Genomic DNA, 27,106 nt, shown 5'->3' with positions numbered 1-27,106 from the left:
TTATTTTAACCTCACAGGGTTGTTGTGAGGAAAATGAGGGGAGGAGGAAATGTCTGAATATATTCCTTGGATTTTGTTAAGGCTTTGCTTTTTCTTGATTTTTTTTTTAATTCCCAAATAGCTCTGATAGTTAATCTTGTGCACATGTAATCTGCCTAAAGTTGTAATACACTATAGGGCAGGGGCCTCAAACTCAATTTACCTGGGGGCCGCTGGAGGCAGAGTCTGGGTGAGGCTGGGCCGCATCAGATTAAAAAAAAAACCCTCACAGAATCACCTTGCCAAAGGAGAAAAGCCCCCATCGGTCCCTGCGAAATTAAACAGAATGGGGCGCATGCCCCACAGGTGCACGCCCCACAGGTGCACGCATGCGTGTGTACACACACACACACACACACACACACAAACACACGGAGGTCCGGCAACCTTCCTCTCAGCCCCCCCCAAAAAAGGCGCACTCAGTAGCAGCAGCTACCCCCACCACGACAGGGGAGCAAACTTTGCGAGGCAAGCCCAGGCAACCTCCAGAGCCAAGGTGGCTGAAACAGGACGAAGAGGAGGAGGAGGAAGAAGCATCGCTGGGTGCTGAGGCGGCCACTGGCCGGGCTGGTGCTGGGGGTGCGGAGAGAGAAAGAAAGCCAGAGAGCTGCTTCCCTGGAAGAGGCAGCAGCGGCGGCTGCTGTTGGCGATTTGGAGGCGCTCTTCAAGGACAGCCCGGGAGTGAGCTCCGCTCTCCGGCATCGCTCGGCGATGGCTCAGGGGCTCGGGGAAAAGGGCCAGCAGTGCGCCTTGCTCACCGGCCCTTCCCCAAGACAGGCTGCAGTCTTGGGAGAGAGCTGGTGAGCGAGGCAAGGCTTTTTTTGACTCTTGACAGCAGAGGACGTGTGGGTGCTTTGGGGCAAGGCAGGGGCCACAAACTATCATCCGGCGGGCCGCAAATGGCCCCCGGGCCGCATGTTTGAGACCCCTGCTATAGGGTCTGTAATCTTAGGATGTAATAATTGTTGGGTAGAAACTATTTTTACAGGAAATATGATAGTCCATTTTTCAACCTTTAAAAAAAACATTGTTTCTCTCTCTCTCTCTCTCTCTCTCTCTCTGTGTGTGTGTGTGTGTGTGTGTGTGTGGACGCGTGCACATGCACACAGACATACACGTGGGAGGGGGGCATGCATGACTGTACTAAAGTAGACTTTGCTTTCCAATCCTATCCATTCTGATGGCTTGAATACTGTCATACATAGAATAGGTGTATTCATGATAGCATTGATACCAAGGAGTAAACACTGCCACATCTGATTGCTGTCCCCTTGCCAGAATAAAATTCAATTCAGAGCGTTTATTTCCTTTCACTCCTTCTAGTTAGTGCAATTCAGAAGCTGCTGGAGTTCCCCTCCAAGCTTCTGCAGGTCACTTCTAACAAGATAGACTTGCTAATGGTTCACTTCAAAGGGCAGAAGCAGCAATCATCATGTCTGTTCATTTGATAGGTTCTGACAAAGTAAAGGACAAATTCATTTTCCCTATTTAAGGCAAAGTTTTTGAAAGCAGCCTCCAGCAGGGATGCTTGTGACTGCTGTACCTTATTATGTATAGCTATGGAGTCCGTAATCCACCCATAAATGTGTGCGGCTGATCAGTTAAATTGGAGCTTGGGGAGGGTGGTTTCCTCTGCCTTGCCAGCTGAGTTTTCATGACATCTCTAATACCCTCCCCAATTTTCCCCAAGAGCCCATGTGGTCTGGAGTGTCCAGGAAGAGCATTCAGAGAAATGTAGCACACAGACCGGTAACCCCATCTGAATGGCCTGCTTATAGCTTGCTGTAAACACGGTACTAAAGAACATTTCTTGCTTTGCAGATAATATCCATGTGCTGCCACTGCCTCCCTTTCTTTGCCCCCCAAGAGCCCACAGAACAAACATGTCAGATCTGCTTTGATTTGGATTCCTGCATGGAGCAGGGAGTTGGACTTGATGGCCTTACAGGTCCCAGATGCTTTATAGGTGGCATTTGACTCCGGAAAAATGGTCAAATATTTGTACAGAGGTGTCAAATGTTTGTTGGAAGGTTGAAGTACAAGAGAGAAGTTTTTACGATATGTGGTGGACTTGTAGAGTAGCGAACATTATTGGATAGCAGTACATAGTCTGTTACGAAAAATACTGCTTTGTAATGTTCCACTAACGCTAGAATTGTTTTTACTGAGCATTATACCAGATAATATAGATAAGACAAAGAACTACCTAGTTATATGTATAGTCACTGCAGCCAGTGGTTAAAATGCTGTACTGCAAGCAAAAACTGTGCTCACGACCTAGGGTTCAAATCCCAGGTAGCCGGCTCAAGGTTGACTCAGCCTTCCATCCTTCCGAGGTCGGTAAAATGAGTACCCAGCTCGCTGGGGGGGCAATGTGTAGCCTGTATAATTAAAAATTGTAAACTGCCCGGGGAGTGCTTGTAGCGCTATGGGGCGGTATATAAGTCCAATAAATAAATAAATAAATAAAATATGCTAAGAACTGGAAGAAATTGGAGATACCGAAACAAGAGGAACTCATTGAGAAGATACGGGAAGTGGCAGAAATGGATATTCTATCAGAAGTGTTGAAAGACTGCCCAATACAAAAGGCAACTGAACGATGGGATTTATTATATAAATGGCTTGAGTCACCAGATAGTGCTTGAATAATATAGAATTAAACTAAGATGTAACTGTAAGTTGAGTCCTGGAGGGCAATCGAATTGTAGAAAGGCAAAAGGTCGACTTGATATCGCAACATGAACAGATTGGATGACAGAACATTTTGTTTTCTCCTTCTCCCTCTCCCCCCCCCCCAATTTCCCCCTCTACCTTTTGTACTCCTTACCTTATCCCTAGTTTTTAAAAATTAAAAATAAATAAAATAAAGGTGCCTACTTGCTTTATCTGATGGCACATGGATTTGGACATACTTCCAAAACTCATGTGGATGAACCAGGGTTTCTTCCTTGGCATATTCAACTAGGTCAGATGGGTTCGGGTGCTAGACCACCAGATGCCTCCATATAGTAGAAGTAACCTTGTCCCAAGGTTAGTGAGAACCACTTGTGAAATGTGCCCTATATTAGGTATAGGGACCCTTGGTTTAGTGGTTCCCAACCTTGGGTCATTCTTAAACTCCCAGAAATGCTGGCAAGCACAGCTAGTGGTGAAGGCATCTGGGAGTTTTCAGTCCAGGAACATCTGGGAAACCAAGGTTCGGAACAACAATTTAAAATTATAACCCCCATAAACACTTACTATGCATTACTGTCTAGGGCTTTTGGTTGCCAAGAACCCACCCTTTTTATAAATGCTTAGCTATTTTTAATGTCACATTTAAAACACAAACATACACCCACAGTGTGCCAGACTTCTTTAGGTTTTGTAAGGTGGTAAGTTGCAAATAGAATCACAATGTATATTTCTTAGTATGTGGGTTTGGATTTTTCTTTTTTCTTTTTAAATGAGTTTGATGGATTCCAAAGAACACCATGTTCTTTTCCTCTAACAAAGAGTTAATAATGTACAGTGCATGCATGGCATGCTATTATTAGCCCTGTCATGCCAGATTTATTCTGCTCTGTGGGCCATGTCGGCTATTAAGTGCCATTCTTCCACTCCTCATGAGCCGTGCGTGATGGCAACTTGTCCTTCTATGCGCTGCTCCTTTTATCGGTGCATGCCATCGCCGCATATGTAATTCATCTAATTTTCGTCAGCCCAGGTGCTCAGCGGACATTTCTTTTCCTGCAGGAGAGAGAGGCTGGAAACCGCAGAGTGTTTAGCGAAACTCCAACTTGTGGAGGGGGGGAAGCACAATCAGTCTTGAAGCGTCAACATATTTCGACTGCTACCTGTGTATTACCTTTTGACTTGACAAGCAGTTTTTTTTCACTTGAGATCTCAGCATACAAAATAACACTATGAATTGCAGGCTTTCTTTTCTGTTGCTTCTGCCTGAAACACCTGTTTTGCTCAGGCCCTTAAGCAAAGCAGGCAACAAAATTCTGATGCAAACATATTGTTTCCCCAAATCCCAACCAACGTCCAAGAGGCTTCTGGGGCATAGTGCTAGTGTTTATAGCAGCTGTTCTCAACAGAGGCCGTATAGCCCCCCCCCGGGGGACCCTGGCACATTTAAAGGGGGACACAGACTGGAAACAGTTCTTCACACACCACTTTATAAGATTCGCTATGCGAGTTATGCAATCCTGATTGAACCTGTATTTCTTTCGTATTGTATTCATGGCCATGGCGGGGGGGGGGGGCGGGAGAGAATGGCTGTTTTATAGCAGTGGTCCTCAACCTTGGGCCTCTAGATGTTCTTGGACTTCATCTCCCAGAAATCCTGGCCAGTAGAGGTGGTGCTGAAGGCTTCTGGGAGTTGTAGTCCAAGAACATCTGGAGGCCCAAGATTGAGGACCACTGTTTTATAGGATGCGTGCTGTGCAGAAAATGATGCAAGAAACAAGAGGTGTGTTACTGCTTCTGATGTTGTGGAGTTGCATATCCTAGTCTTGGTAAATTACACTCCCTGGCTTCCTGTAGTTAATGTAAAAAAAAAAAAAGGAAGCTGTTACAGTGCTTCCTGGAATTCATAGTTCTTTGGGAGGTGCCTTCCATAGTGTCTAAGGGGCAGCAAGACTATTACTCCCACTGCTGCAGCTTCCTTTAAAAAAATTTAACAACACTAGGCAAAGACAGAGAAGGCCATGTAACCTCAGATGTAGGACCTTCTCCAGGTGAGTGAAATCTAGGCATCTGTAGATGTGCGTTTATGGAACGAAACTCTCAGAATTCTGCCTGAGGAATTATTGGAAAATTCTGAGAGCTGGAGTCCAAAACAACAGAAACAACACCGAAAGAGCACACCTGTATATTTGATCTATTTAGGTTAGTATTTTAAGCCTAAGAGTCAATTTTCCACAACAAGTGGGCCCTCAAATTTTGTATCACTGCCACCATTGTTGTCCCCCTCGCACACAAAAGCTTTTAAAATAATGTTCTATACACCTTGAGTTTTCCAAACATACTGATATCTCCCTTTTGTGCAGGGATGGTCCTGTTTTGGTGACCTAAGCAACTGTACACAGTTCTGAAATTAAGAAACTGGAGGAATTCTTTGCATATTTTTAAGGCGCCCCACACCCGCCATCTACACCTATCCCAAAAACTAGGATAGTGATAAGAGCACTCTTGAAGAATCAGGTAAAATACAGTGTCAGCTTCCATCAGAATCTTTCTTTCTTTTTGAAATGCCCTACATTGTGGGGGGGGGCATGTCTTTTGAAGGCTGTGTCTCTCTCCCCCCCACCCCCTTTGGGGTTCATCTCTGTTTATTCCACAACAGAGCTTCCTATCCTCTGGTTCTAACATTTTTTAATTTATTTATTTGATTTATATCCCGCCCATCTGGTCTGGTCGACCACTCTGGGCGGCTGTTTGCTGCTGGGATGAATGCGAATTCTCAAGGGCAGTCTTATGACTATAGGTGAAGATTCTGCAGAAGGGAGAGATGATTTCCTGTGTCAATAATCAGTTTTTCATGCTCACTTCCTTAGTAAGGGAAAACAGAGTTGGTGGGGGCAGCAGGAAAATGTGACTGCTCAGCAGAATTTCTTAGTGTGGCTTTCTCAAAGGTATAATTCCTTTAAGAGCTAAAGAAGGTGGCCTGCAAATCACCTGCAAGCATTAAATATTTCATTATGTATACTGTATGATCAGTTCAGAAAATGAGGTTCTAGTGCAATATATCATTACTGCTCAAAAAGTAGAGTATATTAAATGAAAATCAGCCATTTCTCCCTAGAGGGCTAGTCTAATGGCCAGTCACTTGGAAAAAGAAAGAATTAGAGAGAGAGTAGGTGAAACAGGATCAGGAAAATGTAGAAGAGGATAGGGCTATTATACCACAACAGGTGGGACCTGTAACAGCATCTGAAATGAGGCAAACCTGCAGGACCTTGGGTCCCCAGATACTCTTGGACTACAACTCCCAGAAATCTTGGCCAACAAGGCTAGTGGCGAAGGCTTATGGGAGTTTTGGTCCAAAACATCTGGAGACCCAAGGTTGGGAACTACTGGTAGAGGATATAACAAATGGTTGCAAAGTTTTTCAACTTGGATGAGAAGAGATATGATGATGCATGGAACATCATGTGAAAAATAATGGTCAGACGCTCTGAAATACTCTGCTCTTTCTTTATACAACAGCAAAAAGACCAGTGTCTTTCTCTTTCATTATCAGCCTGTTATATATATTTGCACCCTCTTCTGCAAATACCAGAAAAGCCCGCAAATGTGAAGAATACACAAAAACTCCTATAACATTGTCCACCAAGGAGAACAATTTTAACATTTGTCATCCTAACCAGAGAGCAAAATAAACAAAGATTTATATCCCTAAAATGGATGGATACAAGTTAAAACTTAATCCAGCCAATTGCTGGGATATGATGCAATCCAGGAGCAAGTATGTTTATAATAATGTGAGGGGCCTTGTCTGTGCTGAAAGTTCCACTGAGACTGGCATCTTCACACAGTGAGATAGTAACCTGAAGAGTCTTTAACCCCCTTGTGAGATCTCACTGCCCGTGTTGGAAGAGGACATCATTATTTTTCTTGCCTCGCTTTCTTTAAATTGTGTAAAACACACTTTGGACCAACTGCTGTGTCTACACAAAACGACATCTTTCATTCGGTCATAGAATCATGGCATTGGAAGGGGCCTATAAGGCCATTGAGTCTAGCTCCCTGCTCACTGCAGGAATCAAAATCAAAATATATCTGACAGAAGGTTGTCTAACTTTTTGTTGAATGCTTCTAGCATTGAAGCTTTCACCACCTCCTAAGGCAATTGGTCCCATTGTTCTACTGCTCTAACAGTGAAGAGGCTTTCCCCTAATATTCAACCAAACTCTGGCTTCCTGTAATTTGGCCCATTATTACATGTCCTGCATTCTGAGATTATCAAGAGCATGTCCTTTCACTCCTCTGTATGGCAGTCTTTAAAGTACAGTGGGGTCTTGACTTAAGAACAGCTCGAGTTAAGAACATTTTGACTTAAGAACCGCTCTCATAGGAAAATATTGACTTGACTTACATACTTAGATTTGAGTTAAGAACTGAAAAAAAAACCACATGGGAGGCAGGGAAAGTGCAAAATTTGAACTTTCAGTTAACTGTTGGCCAGTGAAAAGGGTGCCTGTCTGCTTCCTCATGCCTCCCAGCGTTTAGAGAGTGGATTGGGAGACAGTCTTCGGACTGCCTGGTACTGGACTGCCTGGACTGTATTTTTCCTGCCTTCCCTGAACCTTTCTTGACCTAAGAAAAAAAGAAACAAAATATCCCCCTCTAGTGGTCGAAGGCAGAATAGCAGCTTCCCATTAGTTTCTATGGACGGAAAAGAGCAGATACGGATCAAATGGTTTTCAATGCATTCCTATGGGAAATGCAGATTTGATCTGAGAACTTTTTGACTTGAGAACCGCCTTCCAATACGGATTAAGTTCTCAAGTCAAGACCCCACTGTATTTGAAAAGTGCTACCCTATCTCCCCTATGTCTTCTTTTCTCAAGACTAAACATGCCCAGTTCTTTCAGTCTTTCCTCATATGGCCTGGTTTCCTCTGATGATGCTTGTAGCTCTTTTGAATAAAAAAGGAAAAGAAAGGAAAATAAGACAGTATTATGATGGTGCAGATAAAGGCTCACACTCATCCTCCTAGGGTATCGATGGCGGACCTATGGCACGCATGCCACAGCTGGCACACAAAGCCCTTTCTACAGCACGCGACAAACCTTTTGAAGTGGCTGCAGCTGGGATTCCCCTGTTCTTCCAGTTCTGAGTCCTTTAACTTCCTGTCCGTCCCCATGATACCCCCTTTAACTTCCTTTCCGTCCCCATGATTCCCCTGAAACTGCCACTTCCTGTTCCGCTTCTGATCTTCCAGGCAGCATGGCAGCCACTAGTTTCTTCCCCACACCCTCATTTTGGGCACTCGAGCCAAAAAAGGTTTGCCTCCACTGTCCTAGGGTCTAGAGGTGGACCTGTTTGGCTTCTGGAACCTCTGGAAGTTGCTTATCCTAGTTTACACCTTCATCAGCAGTTGCTACATAAGGAATAGTTCTGAGGAATCAAATCTGTCTCTATGCATATGCAAACCCAGCTCTTGTTAGCAATAGAGGTGTATCTACCCAGCACATACACTGAGTTATCTTAGTAATGGGGTCCTTGACACTCCTTATCCTTATATACCGTATTTTTCCATGTATAAGACGGCCCCTACACTTTTCTAACTCAAAATTAAGTAATTGAAGTGGGTCTTAGCAAGTGTAGAGGGGAAGGGATCAAAGCACTGCAGGATCACTTTGATCCCTGCTTTCCCCTCTACTTGTGTTTGTTCTCTCCTCAGCTTTCTTCCATGTATAAGACGACCCTCAATTTTTAGTCTAAATATTTCAGAGAAAAGTATAGTCTTATACACGGAAAAATACGGTATTTCACTTGCTCCTTTTTCTAAGCCACTCTTTTTCTTGCCTATGGTAAGGGCAAGATGCAAAAGCAATGACAGGATAAAGTCCAGAAAACGTTCTCCCTGCCTGTGTAGTTTTCCATACCTGCTTTATCCATAAGAAGGTTTCTTATTGATGTCTTAGAAAAATCCACAATCAAGAACAAAGCACCAGAAAAGAAAGAACTAGATGCCCTTAGGGTCAACAGTAATTAATATGGAAGGAAGAACCAAATGACAGGGAAAGCATGGGTTTCTTCCCATCTCCACAGAGACAAGGGATAATTGCTGTGTGACCTGCCTGACACTGAATGCGCGGTGGCTTACAATTATAAACCATAATGTCATTGTCTTCTCGCTCACAAAACAACAGAACTTGAGCAAGCCCCCATGTAGTGGCTTAAGAGGAAAATACATTCCGTTTGACTTCTCAGCCAGATACGTTTGCTTTCCAAGTGGAACTTGGCTGCTGTTACTAACACAGCATCAAAGTACTGCACCTCCATGCGGTACCTGTCACTGTCTGATTCCAAAAGAAAGACAGCTGGCAGCAGTGCTGTCTACATACAGCCAAAGGCACTCAGCGAAAGGATGGGAAGTGATAAGGACTCTCGGGCTAGAGATGCAGATTGTGCTGTCCGGGCCCAAAAATGTAGGTGTATCTGCACACATCAAAAACACATCTGCTGGATTTGGGCACCTCATCAAATAAGGACCAACATCTATGGATTTCTCCTGTGAACTGTCCTGATTGAAATGTGCTGAACTTCCCCCCACGCCCTGCCCACAAATGTCTATATGATTATTTTTTTTCAGACATCGGACATACCAGCAGTCCTAGGCCAGTAACAGGGCACATGTTTTGCAGGCACAGAGACCCACATTGAATCCTTATCTGCTTCATGCAAAGAGATCTTCAGAAGCAAAGGTCCTTTTAGAAGCATGCCTGGGTGTATTTAGTGGGGGAGGATGGTATTTGAAGAAGCCAAGACCAAATCAGCTAGGGCTTTAAACATACAAAACAAGGAGTGCTGGAACTTTTCAGCTTGATATTCCAACTTCCAATTTCATTGGAAGTTGGAATTTTGTGGAATTCTAGATGGAAATTGTGCATGTCAGTCTCAGATTCTCCAGCTTCCTTTTATCAGATTTCTTCGAGAACTGAAATCATCAATCGATTTTTTAAAAAGTCATGTTTGAAATTGTGATTTAAATCAATTTGAATTCAAGGAATCACTGATTTCTATCCACCCTTCTCAGGAACAACAGCTTTAACTTCTCTTCCTTCTCTTCCTTCTTCTTCCTTATTCCTCTGACCAGTGGTTAAGTGGTTAAGTTATAATATTGTCATCTCTACTTATTTAGTTTTTGAACAGAGTTTGATTAATTTTTCTATTAAGTGGGTTCACCAGTGCATGCTGCTGCACTGTCATACTTCCACATGGCATGGTGCTTCTGTCATGTGATCTCCCACATTGGGGGGCACACAGCCAACACGACTGACATGACTCGTTTAATTACTTGCATCACCACACTTTTGTAGCCCCATCGCTGGGTTGTGTGTTGCCTATTGGAGCGCATTTGAAAGTTAATTAGAATGAGTGCTGCTTCTTATCGCGTTTAAAAAAAAAAACACCAACCGCTTCTTATCTCATAAGCAATTACTACTTTGAGCATATAAGAATTTACATTGTGGATGCATGCCAGCTCTTTGGATTCACAGAAATGCAGAATTTTGTCCCTGTCTCACATTTACCAAGCAGATGGACCTGATGATAAATCATCTTCTTACAACCCAACAGCCTTCCCTAAGGCCATTCCACATCTTCCCATCATACAGCTTTCGTAGATATGCAGGATCACTTGGGTAAAATACACAACCCTCTGCGCTTTTGTTCTTTGTTAAACATTCCTGAATATCTGTCTCCCGATCTCTCATAAATTGGGGTCCAAAGCCAGTGGCAGGTTCTTCCCAATGGACTGATGAGAAAATAGCAGATCCATTTCGAGTTTGCAGAATTGTCAGGATATACAGAACAGGTTACTTCTTCTTTTGCTAAAGGAGTATTGTGCCACCCTAGGAATGGACCTCAACAGATGAGAAACCCAGACATCAGAGCATTCAGCCTGGATGTAGGCCGTGCATCACAGCATCTCCCAATTTGAAGAGACCCTTGTCCAGCAGGCCGAGGCAAAGAGGCAACCCCGAAATGAGCAAAATCAGGGAGCTGGGCAGGGGACAGATTGAATTTGTCTTCAGTGTGGAAGGGATGGTTCCTCTCGAATTGGTCTCCTCAGCCACTCTAAATGCTGCTCCAAGTCCTCGATACGGAGCACGTTACCATAGTCTCTCAAGACTGAAGGATGCCTAATCTGATTGTGACACTTTAAGGATTAACAGGTTTTCTCTGACAAAAGCTTATGTGGACTGTAGCCCACTTCTGCTGAGGTAGTATGCAGCCTTCTTCTTCTTCCTCTATCATTTGTTGAATTGGTTTTGAGTTGTTGTTTTCTCCCTTAATAGTTCAGTGAATTGGAACTCCTGGCTTAGAGAGCCAGGGCTGAAAAGTTTAACTCCCCACTGTGCTTGTGGATGAAAAGCCACCCTGTGTCTCTTTGGGCAAGCTACATGGTACCAGAGCATCCCTGGAAGAGGGGACCAATAAATCATTTCTGAGTACCCTATATCTAGAAAACCCTGGAAAGTGTTGTCCTAATTAGAAATCCTGCCAAAGAATCGATGCTGTTGAATTGTGGAGCTGGAGGAGACTCTTGAGTGTTCCCTGGACTGCAAGGAGGACAAACCTATCCATTCTAAATGAAATCAACCCTGAGTGCTCACTGGAAGGACAGAGGCTCCAATACTTTGGCCATCTCATGAGAAGATAAGACTGCCTGGAAAAAGACCCTGATGTTGGAAAAGTGTGAGGGCAAGCGGAGAAGGAGACGACAGAGGATGAGATGGTTGGACAGTGTCATTGAAGCAACCAACATGTATTTGACCCAACTCCAGGAGGCAGTGGAAGACAGGATTGCCTCGCGTGCTCTGGTCCATGGGGTCATGAAGAATCTGACATGACTTAAGGACTAAACAACAACAATTAGAAATCAATTTATGGCATGCAATTATTATTGATTATCAAATTATTGACTACTGAGCTATTCCCCCCCTTTCCTCCTCAGGACTGAGTGGCATTTATTCACATCAGTGGAGGAAAGTAAAGTCATATACAGTGGTGCCTCGCTTAGCGATGTTAATTGGTTCCAAAAAACATCGCTATGGGAAAACATTGCTAAGCGAAACACCATTTCCCATAGGAATGCATTGAAAACCGGATAATCCGTTCCAATGGGAATGGATTACTGTCCTTAAGCGAAAATCGCCATAGGAAACATCGCTAAGCGAAACGCGGTTCCCCCATTGGATTGCATTGAATAGGTTTCAATGGTTTTGACAGGTCCATTTTCGCAATTTTTAAAGTGTCGTAAAATGTTCAAAAACTCTTTTAAATGCTTGGAATCGTTCGTGCACCCTGTAAAACCTTTGCAATCTTAATTTGGCTTTGTTCTGAGTCTTCGTTAATTTTTGGTGAATTTTTTCTCCCCCCATTGAAATGCATTGAACTGTAGGTTTACGGCTGTCAATGCATTCCAATGGGGGGAAAAATCACCCAAAATTAACGAAGACTCAGAACAAAGCCAAATTAAGTTTGCAAAGGTTTTACAAGGTGCACTAATGATTCCAAGCATTTTAAACTGTTTTTGAACATTTTAAGACACTTTAAAAATAGCAAAAAAGGACATCGCTAAGCGAAACAGGGGGACCAAAACTGTCATCGCTATGCGAGGCATGGTCCCAAACATCGCTATGTGAAATTCCCCCATTGGAAACATTGCTAAATGGAGCGCAAGATCGCTCCTAAAATCTCATCGCTAAGCGAATACATCGTTAAACGAGGCAATTGCTAAGCGAGGCACCACTGTATAAGGTCAAGGTCAACAATGCAATGAGAAAAACAGGGCCCTCATAACAGAAGTCCAGAGTAGAGGGGATGTTTTGCTTATCTGTGTTTTTATTCATCATCCCCTACTGACTGCGGTCTGCTCCTATTTGCATAGCACCTCTATTTAATTTAAATAAACATTATCATCATCTCAGAACGGCAGAGCTTGAAGAGGGACCCTTTGGATCATTTGAGTCCAGCCCCTGTCAGGGAGGTGCAGTGGGGAATCAAACTCCCAACCTCCAGCACTGAGCTATCCAATAGTTACATTCATGTTCTTTCCCCACAACTATGGATGACCTCTAGATGTATTGGTCTGCAGTTTCCCTCATCTCTAGCCAGCTTGACCACTGGTTTGTGCTGGTAGTTTTAGTCCAGCACCTCCAGAAGCCTCTCGGGTGAGACATTGCTTGTCTCCATAGCTTTACTCACTTTTGCATGTTGCAAAGACACAGGTTGATGTGAATTCGATGTGGTAGTTTTAAAAACAAACAAACAAACAAACTTCATGGATGATAGTATGCTTCAATATGAGGAAGCAGCATTGTTTAAGAAACAAAAGAGTGATTCCACATAGGTTCAGTGCTTGTTTGGGAAGCACTTTAAGCTGAAGTGCCAAACACTTTTTTCCGCTGAGTTATTATTTTCCTTCGCTTTCCTCTCTCTCTTTTCAAACATTAAATCCAAACATGTTGTGGCAGTCATTATCAGAAGCTTATTGTGTGTTCGTTTGGGGAGGTGTTCTTTTGGGGGGGGGTGATTCCAGTGATAAATCCTTAAAATAATGTGACTAAAAAAACCTGTTAAAAATAAATATAAATATAAATATAAAATAAAAACTTAATTGCAGTTTAGACTTCAGATTTATTTGAAAAGGGGATAATGATAGTAATTACCCAGTTTCGGTTTTGGAGGAGGCTAATTAGATCCCTAACACATTTGTATGCACAAAGCAAACCATAAATACAAAGGACCATCTGGTTCTTATCAGCTTACAACACTAACACTGTCTGTAATTATTTTTTTCTATATTGTTTTGATGTTGACATTTGATGCTGCAATACTTCAGGCCTTAGTAAGGGAAGAACCTGCCATACTGAAAAGCTCTGAGGGTTTTTCCTTTGTACCTAAAAAGAAGAGAAAAAGACCAACTCTCGCTGTGCTTCGAAAGAGTTGGCATGTTTTGTTGGACCTTAGAAGTATGTGTGTTAACTTTCCTTTGTAAGATGGGCATCTCTTGAATTCTTAAGAGGATTTTGTAGTTCAACAAGATCTTCATGGCATGCTCTCTGCCAAACCCTGGCATTCATTCATCTCTATGGGTGCAAATTTGCATTTTGGTTTCATTACATGGTGAGCCTACATATTCTGTTGAATAATGACTCTGGCCATGTAACCAAACAGCTTATGGAGCATCAAGATGTTGGATAATTAAATCAGAGCTACGGTCTTGAATACAGTATGTTCTTTTATATAGGTTTCATTGCAATCAGTGGGGGTAAACGCAACTGTTAGTTTCAGCTTCAAGTAGTAGAATCATTGAATCAGTGAAACTCACTAAGCATTTGCTAACAAGCTCATGCATCGATTGAATCTGTTCGAATCCAGTGAGTTCCAAAGGCAGAAGAAAAAGAAACATTATAAGTAGCCCATCATCATAATAAGAAAGTCTTCATGGGCTATATGTGAGTGTCCCATGAGGAGGTTCTCTTCGTCCATGTAGTGTAGTTTGGAAATTATTTGTTTATTTCTGGTTCCCATCCCATTTTTCTAACAAAAATGAGGACACAAGATGGCTGCATTTTTTTTTATCTGTCTTAAGTAAAGGACGTTAGTACCGAAGTTCAATCTGATTTTTCAAACACAAGAGACAGCCTCTGTTGTGCTTCCCGAAAAATAGTGTGCTTTCAGCAATCTGTGTATATTACGTATATCTTTCTGTAGTTAGGGTAGTTGGAGTCACTGGGATTAATTTCTAATTAAATCGTCTAGATCCAAGTGAGGCTTACCTAGAACAGAGCCACCAACGACTTGCCAAGCACTGATTTCACTGGATCTACTCTAGGAAGTACTGATCTTGGAGACATTTATTAGCATTGTAACAGAAGTTGGAGACTTCTTGGGGCATGTGACTATCCCTTTGTTGTCCTTTCACAATTCACCATTTGGATTCAATGGCCTTATAGACCCATTCAACTTCATTATTCTATGCTTCTGTGATTCTATGAAAGATTTAAGCCTTACAGCAGAATGCAAGAATCTGTGATTCTTGTTTGCAAGGAAATGGGACTTCGGCTAAACCAGTTTTCACTAAACCTCTCACAGTCCCTTACCTCTGGCCATCCTACCTGGTGCTTCTGGAGGTGGAAGTCCAAAATATTGGAGTGCCTCAGAATGTCCCCACCCCTGCCTTGCTGACTTTATGCATCATTGCAGCTTATATTCTACCTTCTCCTGGTCATTTTTAATTCGGGATGAACCATCCTTGAACAATTAGACCTGGAATCTTCTTCTGTTTCTAGCTCATTCACAACTTCATGGGTCAGTCAGGATGAAGTGAAATAGAAACAATCCCTAGCAACTCCCTTGTTTTGGTCCAGAATAAGTGGCATGGAAGCAAGGCCTCAAGCTTTCCAAAGAGTTCTCAAGATTCATGTTGTCCTAGGAAACTAACCCTGTGAACTGAAAGACAGAAAGTCTTCATGAGAGATTTGTAAGAGCTGACTATTTTTACTCCTAGGATTTCTCCAAGTGTCCTCTAAAACACATTGGTAGAACACTGCGAATTCTGCTCAACTGAACTCACATTGTAAAATAGTTGTTGTTTAGTCGTTAAGTCATGTCCGGCTCTTCGTGACCCCATGGACCAGAGCACGCCAGGCCTTCCTGTCTTCCACTGCCTCCCGAAGTTGGGTCAAATTTGTGTTGGTAGCTTCAATGACACTGTCCAACCATCTTGTCCTCTGTCGTCCCCTTCTCCTCTTGTCTTCACACATTCCCAACATCAGGGTCTTTTACAGGGAGTCTTCTCTTCTTGTGAGATGGCCAAAGTATTGGAGCCTCAGCTTCAGGATCTGTCCTTCCAGTGAGCAAAATAGTGCTTCCAGTATAAAACAGTAGAAGAATATAAAAAATGAAGATTATCTACAATACTCACTTCATTTTTAACATATTTGGTGGATATACATACAGGAAGTATTTATCATTTGTGTATACAACTCTAATGCTGGAGGCATTCAAGAGAAAATTAGACAACTATCTGACAGACATAATTTGATTTGGATTCCTACATTGAGCAGAAGTTGAACTCAATGGCCTTTTAGGCCCCTTCTCACTCAATTGTTCTATAAGTCTATGATGTTATTTGTAGGACATTTTAGATTCAATCATCACTGTTGAACAGTAAATCAAGGTTTATATAAATTGCATTGATTCAGTGGGCATTCTCTCTCTGGGACAAGCAGCTGGATTTACAGCTTCAAGTCTACAGTCTCCTAATGTATTGAGACTTAGAATGAAGTATATTATTTGTGACCATTTTATTATGTTTTCATATGCTGATATTTTGCTTCAGTGTTGATTATTAGCTGCCTTGAGGTTGCCAGTGTGGGTGGAAACATGTGATTAGAATTTAACTCTTAAATAGCGAAAGTCACGTTGTATATTATTAAGGATTGAGAACCAAGGATTTTGAGCTAGGTATGCTGCCCATTAAAAAGGCTTTGTGTAGATCCAAATGCTTTAGTCCCTAACATATAGTCGGCTCAGAAGTGTGTATCCTACATTTTCATTTCATGGTATCATGAGGTTAAACTGAGCTGTAATTTCAGTAGCTCAGTGATAACTGAAGAAGAAAAAGAAAGAAATACAAACTGATGGAATGCCTTAATGTTATCATAAATGTATTGCTGCCTATTCTGCTCTACTGTAGTTATAATTTAGTTACATTATTTTGGTTACAGTCGTACAATTTATTCTAATATATTTTTATTCTAATATATTTTCTTTTGTGTACTGTCTTAAACTGCCTAGCCTAGCATTTTCCACTAGATGGGTGGCATAATAAACAAACAAACAAACAAACAAACAAACAAACAAACAAACAAATAAATAAATAAATAAATAAATAAATAAATAAATAAATAAATAAATAAATGTGCATGTTTTCCTTGCAGAAAGTCATGGGTTCACTTCTGGCATCTCGGTATATGTCTGGGAAAGATCCCTTTCTAAAGCTCCTGAAACCCTGGTCAGCATAGACAGTATGGAGTATAAGGCCAGTGCTAGATCAATTGGCTTAGTCACGGTATTTTCTGTTTCCCGTGGACTGTCCTCTGACTTACCAAGAAGACAACATAATTTGTAACCAAATTATGTTGTCTTCTTGGCTCCAGTCACTCACTCATCAGGGACTGGGTTTCTGTTGCATTCTATCCAGACCTTCCTATAATGATAGTTGCATGCCGATTCATATTCTCTTTGGAGATCATTCCATTGTTTTTGTGCTTGGACTTTGGTGGCTTTCAAGACTATCCTAAATTCGATGTTAATAATCCTGTGTATTAACCCATGTTCTCAATCTCAGAGCATAGCTCTTAAAGTAACCCAGACTGTACTCCCCAGGCACAAGAGAGAGGTGTCAGCGGACTTTCAGAAATCCCAAAGCTTATGGAACTACCACAGAAATCATCCCAGAGTTGTAAGGGTTCCTGAATAGAACATTCCCAATGGCCTCAGGATTATGAATAGCTGTTGAAGGACAAAAATAAATCAAACACACTTACAAGATATAGAAGAAAGGAAATAAGATGGAGTATGCTGTAAGAAGGCATTTGTTGTGTTGGTTAGTCGTTAAGTCGCGTCCGACTCTTCGTGACCCCATGGACCAGAGCATGCCAGGCCCTCCTGTCTTCCATTGCCTCCCGGAGTTTGGTCAAATTTGTGTTGGTAGCTTCAATGACACTGTCCAACCATCCCGCCCTCTGTCGTCCCCTTCTCCTCTTGCCCTCACACTTTCCCAACATCAGGGACTTTCCCATGGAGTCTTCTCTTCTCATGAGATGGCCAAAATATTGGAGCCTCAGCTTCAGGATCCGTCCTTGTAAGAAGGCATACCTTGTTGTAATTCTAAATAAAGAAATTTAGTTTAGATCAAGGTCAACATCACCACCTTTTCCAAAAGTAATCTGCCCCACAAAAGTGTGAAGTGCATACATGGTACATGTGGGATGTGTGTTTGATTTTTTGGCACCAGGAGCTTTGCTGGGAGCAGAATGGATTTGATTTAAATCAAATCAATTAAAATCACGATTGAAGTTTTTTTAAAAAAAGATATAATTTTTGATGATTTTAAATTTTAAAAAATCAATGTTTTGATTTAAATCAATTTAATTTATTTTAAAAAAATCATTGATTTTTTTAATCAACCCTGACTGAGAGGCAGCTTGTTTTTCTTTGGACAAAACCTCAGTTCTGTGTGCGACCGCTCCAAATAGAGTTTGGTTTTTTAAAAAAAGAGTTCAAATGAGAATTTTGAAAACTTCTCGTTACTTTCTTTTGCCCATTGCTGGAAGTTCAGTTGTTGAACCTTAACTAATAACATTATTCCTCTCTCTTCCCCTTTCATAAAAATCCACACCAGCAATTTGCGTTTTGACTTGCCAGCTCCTCACAGCTTGCTGTTAATGTGTTACAATATATGAGCATTGTGTGCCAGGAGCTATTATTTGGAACAGAAACGAGTGTGATGACAGCCTCGATAAGTGACACACTCAACCTGCAAGGTGACGGAGAAAAGAATTCCCCAGTTATTTCAGCTCTGTTGCACTCTGGGAAGCGAGGAGAGCCTGCAAAGATGTTCTTTCTTCTGAAAAACTCCAGCATATGTTTTGCCAGAAATGTTATGCCTCTTTTTCATAAACATTGTTTGCAACACAATTCATTGTAATTTCAAAGCCTGTGTGTGCGGTAGATACCGCTGAGTTTATTCTTGGGTGGGGAGAAGGAAACTGTGTGCTAAGTTTCTGTAACCTGACTGTATTGTAAAAAATGTGAATATATTCTTGTTCAATGTTAAATAGTTTTATTTTTACCACGACTAGTATTAGTTTTAAAACTCTTCTGAGTTTACCAGTCACTAGGCAGGGCAAGGAATTTTGAAGTACATTAGACCCCAAACAGCAGACACTTTCTGCTACATCTCTGGTTTTTATCTTCCATGTACACCATTTTGGCTACATGGATTCAAAGCACTAATTTAAATGAAAGCTGAGATTCTCAGGTAGCTAATGCTACAGTCAGTGAAGATTTGTTGTTTTTGTTGTTTAGTCGTTTAGTCATGTCCGACTCTTTGTGACCCCATGGACCAGAGCACGCCAGGCCTTCCTGTCTTTCACTGCCTCCCGAAGTTGGGTCAAATTCATGTTGGTCGCTTCGATGACACTGTCCAACCATCTCGTCCTCTGTCATCCCCTTCTCCTCTTGCCTTCACACTTTCCCAACATCAAGGTCTTTTCCAGGGAGTCTTCTCTTCTCATGAGATGGCCAAAGGATTGGAGGCTCAGCTTCAGGATCTGTCCTTTCAGTGAGCACTCAGGGTTGATTTCCTTCAAAATGGATAGGTTTGTTCTCCTTGCAGTCCAGGGGACTCTCAAGAGTCTCCTCCAGCACCACAATTCAAAAGCATCAATTCTTCAGCCGTCAGCTTTCTTTATGGTCCAGCTCTCACTTCCATATATCACTACAGGAAAAACCATAGCTTTGACTATGCATACTTTTGTTGGCAAGGTGATGTCTCTGCTTTTGAAGATGCTGTCTAGGTTTGTCATCACTTTCCTCCCAAGAAGCAGACATCTTTTGATTTGTGGCAGCTATCTTCATCTGCAGTGATCATGGAGCCCAAGAAAGTAAAATCTGTCACTGCCTCCATTTCTTCCTCTTCTATTTCCCCGGAGGTTATGGGACCAGTGGCCATGATCTTAGGTTTTTTGATGTTGAGCTTCAGACCATTTTTCGCACTCTCCTCCTTCACCCTCATTAAGAGGTTCTTTAATTCTTCTTGTCTTTTTGCCATCAGAGTGGTATCATCTGCATATCTGAGGTTGTTGATATTTCTTCTGGCAATCTTAATTCTGGTTTGGGATTCATCCAGTCCAGCTTTTCGCAGGACAGATTCTGCATATAAGTTAAATAAGCAGGGAGACAGTATACAGCCTTGTCGTACTCCTTTCCCAATTTTGAACCAATCAGTGTTTCCATATCCAGTTCTAACTGTTGCTTCCTGTCATAGCAGCTATCAAATGATGCCACAACATTTCTAGAATGTTAGAATTTGAAAACAGTACCCTCTCTTCTGTTCTCAAAATGGATTTTGTAACAGTGATCATAAATTACTAAACCAGTATTGGACTGGATGATATATAACACAATGCTCCAGTAGTTAAACTGCAGTATTGCAGTCAAGCCTCTGCTCACAACTTGAGTTTGATTCGGACAAGTTCAGGTAGCCAGCTCAAGGCTGACTTCGCCTTCCATTCTTCCGAGGCTGGTAAACTGAGTACCCGCCCAGCTTGCTGGGGACCAAAGTGTTCCTTGCATCATTATGTTGCAAACCACCCAGAGAGTGCCCGAGCCCTATGGAATGGTAAATAAATCAAAACAACAACAATGTGTGTATCTGCCATGCCCTTTCTATCACGTTACCCCAATAAGCATATTGTTTCTCCATTGTGTCTACTCTGCATCACTCTTACTAACTTTGTCGTAATGATGCTTCTTGATAGCTACAACCAATCAGGTATCATGAAGTCACGTTAGTCGTTGTGCCCAACAGCCAATGAGATTTGCCATTATGATAACATTACAAAGCCCAATCAGAGTGAGGACTATGTTTCACAGTTGCACAAATTACTGCCAAACTTTAGGGGGAACATTTTACCGGGAGCTTCTGTCCCCGTATCTTCCCTCATTCATTCTGCACAGTTTTTTTTCAGTAAGAAAAGTGAGTCTGATGTTTTCCTCACTCATGTTTACATCCAAGGTATGTTGGAAGAGACAGACTGAAAGAGTGAAAGATAAATTAAATGGATTTTTAAAATAATAATAATAAATCTGAGATTTAAAGTTACTGATAGCTGAGCTTGCAGCCTATATGCCTGTCCTTTCATAAAAGCATCACTAGTGATTTAAAATCTTACCGTATAAGCAATAAAACGGAGGAAAGAAAATCTACTTGCTAAGTGAATCTTGGCTGTCTGTGTTCTCTTCCTCTTCTGCTTTTTTTTCTTAACCGAAGGAGAAGTCAGATGAATAATAGGACCCCAGTGTGTTCTGGTCTATGCAGTTTTGTAGACTCGCTAAGTAATTTGTCATGTTTCATTTTATCTCCCTGAAAATTTAATGCCTTTAGTGTGCGAGAGTGCCAGTGCCATTCCTTTTCCCACCTAGCAGGGGAAAAAAAGCTGTGGGTTGTACTGGAAATACTGGGCTGTTTCAGCTTTGTTATATTTTGAAAGGAAGATCTGTGGATCCTCTATGATTCTGTCTGTGTAGAATGCCACTTAGAACTTGATGTCGGGTACAGAATATTGTTCTCAGTTGTTCTCTCCTCTTTTAATATTTGAAGTAAGGCATGCCTGCGTCATCTTTAGATACAAGCTGCAAAAAAAAAAAAAAAAAAAAAAAAAAAAAAAAAAACATGTGCAACCAGCACTTCTGGGTACAGAAGCTTGGGTAGACCTCTTCCACCACAGAGCCACAGACTTTGCAGATTTTGGTTTTACCAATGTATATGATGTTGGGAAAATGTGGTCCAGAAGTATTGAAAATATGCTGAAATGAATTTCCATTTTTGGATATATATATTCCAAAATGCAAATTCATTTCAGCATATATTCACCACTATTGGAACACATTTTTTTCCAGTATCATAGAATCATAGAATAATTGAGTTGGAAGGGGCAAATAAGACCATCGAGTGCAACCCCTATTCAATGCAGGAATCAAAATCAAAGCAGATCTGACAGATGATTGTCCAATGTGAATGCTTCCAGCGTATGCTTTCGCCACCTCCCAAAGTAATTGATTCCATTGTTCTAACAGTTAACTTTTTCCTCATATTCAGCCTAAATGTGCTGCGATTATTATGCGTCCTGCACTCTGGGATGATGAGAACAGATCCTGCCCCTCCTCTGCATGACTATCACTACAGTGGTGCCTTGCTTAACGAGGATAATCCGTTCCAGCGAAATCACTGTAGAGTGAAATCCTTGTTAAGCGAAATAAAAAAATCCAATTGAAACGCATTGAAAACCCATTCAATACGTTCCAATGGGCTGAAAAACCGTCCAGCAAAGATCCTCCATAGGGACGGTCATTTTTTGTGCCTGTAAAGCGAGGAATCCGTCCAAAAACAAAGTGGGGAGCGTTTACACAGCGGGCAGCCATTTTGAAGCTGCCAATCAGCTGTTTTAAAAATGTAATCTAGCGAAGAATCGGTTCCCAAAGCAGGGAACCAATCGTCGGAAAGCGAATTTTGCCTATTAAAACATCGTTTTGCGATTGCAAAAGTGATCGCAAAACAGTAATCGTATAGCAGTTTCATCGTTTAACGAGGTAATCATTAAGCGAGGCACCACTGTATTTGAAGAGTGCTATCATATCTCATCTCATTGTGCACTAGTATACTGTTGCACTAATGCTTGTTCAAATAGCTCCGCTTTTGTAGCATTGCAGAAGCCTGTATATAGGAGAAAGATCTGTTCATGGAGTGAAACAACCAGTTCTTAAGTACAGTGGTGCCGCACATTACAATGTTAATTTGGTCCAGCGAAATCGCTGTAGAACAAAAACATCGTAAAGCGAAATTAAAAAGCCCATAGAAACACATTAAAACCCGATTAATGTGTTCCTGTGGGCTTGAAACTCACCGTCCAGCGAAGATCCTCCATAGCGCGGCCATTTTCGCTGCCCGTGCAGCGAGAAATCCGTCCCAGAAAACAGCGGGTGGCCATTTTTTTTTACCCGGCGGCCATTTTGAAACTGCCGATCAGCTGTAGGAAAATCGTCATTTTGCGAGAATCGGTTCCCGAAGCAGGGAACCGATCATTGCAAAGCGAATTGCAAAAACTTCATCGTTATGCAATTTTGTTGTAAAATGGAGCGCCCATTAAGCGAGGCACCACTGTATCAGGGAATGCAGAAATGGCACCCTGTTGCTTCCATGAGCAGAGCTGGTTGGCACACCAGATCTAAGGCGGAGGAGGGGGTGCAGTACACAAGGGAACAGAAATGCCTGCATGCAGTGAGTAAGAGGCAAGCAGGCATCAGAGGTGGCCTCTGAAGGGGGATGTCACATCTTGCATACTGACTATCAAGAGCATATGGGCAATAGCCACTCCACTTGTGAGTCCGCAAACAGAAAGACTGAACAAGCAGGTATGCACATCCCCATTGTTCTGAATGAGTTCAGCATGCACTCCTCAGAGTATGATAGAGTAGTAACACTGCTTCTGGCAGTTATCACAGAGAAGGTTCACTACCTCATGTGGATTCTTGTGTTGCCACACGCAAGTTCAGCAAAGCAATTCAATGTGGACTGCATTTGTATGACACATACAGTCACTGTTCTGATAGCTGTATGTCAGCTGTACGGTGCAAGAGTAGTGACTGGATGCTAAATGGGTAGGATACAATTTTGGAAGGAAGGAAGGAAGGAAGGAAGGAAGGAAGGAAGGAAGGAAGGAAGGAAGGAAGGAAGGAAGGAAGGAAGGAAGGAAGGAAGGAAGGAAGGAAGGAAGGAAGGAAGGAAGGAAGGAAGGAAAACTCTCTGAGGAAACATGCACTGAGGGGCCATGTTCACTGTGTGTGCCGACCTGTAAAGAATCGTATGGGTGGGAAAGAGTGGGTACCCACAGCCACCTGGAATGCAGAAATGGGATATAGTTGACAAAGAGGGAGGTGCACAGGCAGATTCATTCAAGAATCGAACACAAGCTGTGGAGCAAATATCAGCAGGCTGCCCGTTCATATTTCTTTTCACCTTTGACTTCTTGAAGGTGGGTATTGTGTGCGCCTGAAGTAACAGTGCACACATATTGGGGAAGAGTTTCCTCTCATTGTATGTAAGCTGAACACTGAGACTGCAGGTTTTTTTGTCTTTGCAAAGGAGCACTTCAGAATGATCTGGCGGGATCAGTGGCGTCGGAGTACAGTTCATACGGCTGATCACGTTTGGTAGAAGCAGCACAGGAAAAGCATGGAAGTAGAAAGAGCAGGTCTACTCTCTTTGGATTTTGGTGCTTCCAGAACCAGAATTCAGCCTGGGAAGGTCTGGGAGAATTCTGGGACTAGGAGATATGAAAGCCACGTCCCTAGATATCATTTGATTTGGGAAGCTAAACAAGGCTGGTCAGTACTTTATGGGAGACCACCAGGAATTGCCACATAGAGCCAGGGAAATTTTAAATAATCTCAGTTAGAGATTAAAATACAGTTCTAGATGGGCTAGTGGTCTGATTCAGTATAAGGCTTCCATATGTCAGAGGTACATATGGAAGAAAGCAACCTCAAGCCATTTAGAACTTAAAACCCTTAGACTGGAAATTGGAACAGGAGCCAGTGTGGACAGGAACATAAAGGTGCCATATTGTTAAGTGGAAATGATGGGAAAGAGACTGTGGTAGTTGCAAAATTTTTGAAGTTGTAGTCCAAAAAAGTAACTTTTTCAAGCTCTAGGCAAGAGGCCTAGTCTCAGTTCATAATCTTGCAGTCTTGAAACAAGAATAATTTCTAAATTGTTTTTAAAGACACCATCATACAGTGGTGCCCCGCATAGCGACGTTAATCCATTCCAGGATTAACGTTGCTAATCAGATTTGTCGTTATGCGGGGGGAACCCATAGGAACACATTAAAATCCGTTAAATGCGTTCCTATGGGGTGAAAACTCACCGCTATGCGAAGATTCCCCCATCCGGCCGCCATTTTCGCCGCCCAGTAAGCAAGGGCAGGGCGCGAAAACGGAGCGGGTGGCCATTTTTTCTTCTGGCGGCCATTTTGGAACTGCTGATCAGCTGTTTTTAGAACATCGCAATGTGAAGATCGGTAAGCGAAATGCTTACCGATCATTGCAATGCGATGTTTTGCCATTCAAAACGTCGCAATGCGATCGCATTAGCGATCGCAAAAAACATGTCGCTATGCGGATTCTTCATTAAACTGTGCGCTCGTTAAGCAAGGCACCACTGTATATAGCATTCTGGTGTTGTTGTAAGAGCTAATTATGAGGAAATGGACCATCTAAGGCCAAAGAACTAATGTTGGTAAATATCCTTGGCTGGGCTTCCATCACGACCACTTATTTACTCGTTGAAATAAAGCAAAACAAAAAAAAAATGTTGCATAACACATTGTTTCTATTTTCCCCCCAACAATTGTCATCCTCGATGTGAAAGAGCCTGATTCTGAAGAGATGCGTAGACCCTGCTACAACCATACAGCAAGAACTGCCAGTCCTCTGGATTGCCGCCTAACTTCGATTGTCTGTGTTGAACAGCAAGCCCGGAGTGTTGACAGTTGAGGTCTTTCTGAATGGGCCTGTTAGTGATCTTCTTGCTTAATGAGACAAACAAAATCCGGGAGGGGAAAAGGCCTAAGGAATAGAAGAGGTGATGTCATCCCCTAGCAACCGAAGGCTAAGTGGCCTCCTTTGCAGCTTTCCCTAGCATTGCCTGGGTGTCAATGTTTGCAAAGCCATGTGACGCTAAGGCTACTGCTGGGTTAACCGCTACTTTTATCTGCGCCTTTTGTGTCATCTCAGCATTTTCTCCATGGAAACGTCATTTGCTGAATTGCTTGTTTGCTCTCCCTCCTCCCTTGGCTTTTATTCCTTGGTTTGGCTCCTCGGCCTCATTGTAATATATATACGATGAAAGCCGTCACAAGCAACTTCTAGCTTTATTGGAACTTGACACAAAGTGAATTTAAGGAGAGAAAGCAACACTACTACAAAATGATTTTTCTCTCACCCCAAGAAAAATGCCATAGTGTTACATCATTGTGCTTTCCGCTCCAGTATCAAAGCCTTTTAGTACATTAACGAAGACTTGAGAAAGGCACTGTTTAGTTATTATGGGTCAGTTGTTTGTTCCTAGTGCAGAACATCAGCTAGTTTCAACTGTTTTTGGTTCATTCCATGAAGGAGAGTGATGTCATCCCCTAGCAGGCTGTCAAGCTGATTACCGTAACTGAAAGTGGGCATAAATCTTATGTGCATATATCCTGCACAACACATAGGCTTCAAATGGTCCCTGACACCATGAACTTTCAGAAGAAAATAAATATACTGACCTTTCCTGCATCTTCCAGACAAATGTGCAAATCACAAAATAATGCACATTGGTTTTTTTTTTTACAATTATCTGAATTCTATGACTCATTTCTTACAATTAAAAAGAAATCTTCTGAATATATTTTTAATTTTGCATTTTGAAGTAAAATATATTTAGAAATGCCATGTGCGAGATAAAAGGTTCAACATTTATATTTAAAATTTCAGTTTTTTTGGGGGGGACACCCCACAGATTTATGCTTGAATAGCAAAGAACATATGAGAGAATATTTGCAAATTTTACATGGTTGGAAACATACTGATCTCTTCCTCTCCACTCACCCCTGCTAGTTAAGATGTGCCTCTTTCTGGAGCATTGGAGTGCTCTGGAGTATCTGCTGGGCACTTAGATGCACATTAAAAGGACATTTACAAGGACTGAGTGATGCTAAGCTGCAAGGAAGCCCTTGGCCGCCCACCCTCCGAGGAGCCTTCAGAATGTGCTCCCTTCTTCACAAAGATATGTTGCATAGGATGTTATAAGCCCAACCATACAATCTTTAGGGTTATTACATGGTTTTTAAAAGGGCAGAGGGAAAACATTACCTGCCTTGAGCAGGAGACTGGACTCGATGGCCTGATAGGTCCCTTCCAACTAATTTATTCTGTGATTCTGTTCTTCGGCAATGTTGCAGATAAATAAGGTATTAAGTAACATCTGCCAAGGATCAAATAGGCATGATATTAAATTGTAAATGATATTTCTGTGACCTTTTAAACAATTAACATTACCAGCTGTGGAAAGAAGAGAAGAAAGAGATCAGGATTGGTACCATTGCATGCAGGGAAACACGTGTTAACGTGTGTTTACTCTTTTCTCTATTATGTTTCTCATTCAATGAAGAATTGTTGTATTTGGGGGGTGGGCTTGCTACAACTGCTTTGTAGGGAGAAAGAACTCGCAGTGATCTCTTTCCCTGGTCCTGATTTTGCTTGGGTGTCCCATAATAGCTCTTGCTTTTCATTTTTTAAATTTAAATGCATTGAAATATGAAGTGCACAGTATCGTTTAGTTAAGTAGAAGTGGGTATAATACAATCAGACCAATGTTCACTGAATTTAAGTTTGGATGGATTGTGAATCTGCTTATTAATCATCTGGAAAGAAGTTAGCAATCAGACTGCAATAAAAACAATGTTCTTTTTGAGTTTTAATTTAACACACATCTTTGCAAACTAAT

At 41.9% G+C, this 27,106-nt stretch overlaps 1 protein-coding gene across 8 annotated transcripts in view; it reads left to right on the top strand.

The window, feature by feature from the left end:
* FAT3 (FAT atypical cadherin 3) overlaps positions 1-27,106 on the top strand; it is a 529,225-nt gene that overhangs the window by 302,334 nt on the left and 199,785 nt on the right. Inside the window, exon 5 of one of the 8 annotated variants that reach the window (XM_072993571.2) lies at positions 1,861-26,181. The exons of the other annotated variants lie outside the window; for them this stretch is intronic. Coding sequence (XP_072849672.2) covers positions 1,861-1,940 — 80 coding nt within the window. The 3' untranslated portion in view covers positions 1,941-26,181. Of the gene's footprint in view, positions 1-1,860; positions 26,182-27,106 lie in introns of those variants that run through there. 8 annotated transcript variants of the gene reach the window in all.

This window comes from Pogona vitticeps, chromosome 3, assembly GCF_051106095.1.
Source record: "Pogona vitticeps strain Pit_001003342236 chromosome 3, PviZW2.1, whole genome shotgun sequence".
Lineage (NCBI taxonomy): Eukaryota > Metazoa > Chordata > Lepidosauria > Squamata > Agamidae > Pogona > Pogona vitticeps.
This window is presented reverse-complemented; position numbering and strand designations above follow the sequence as displayed.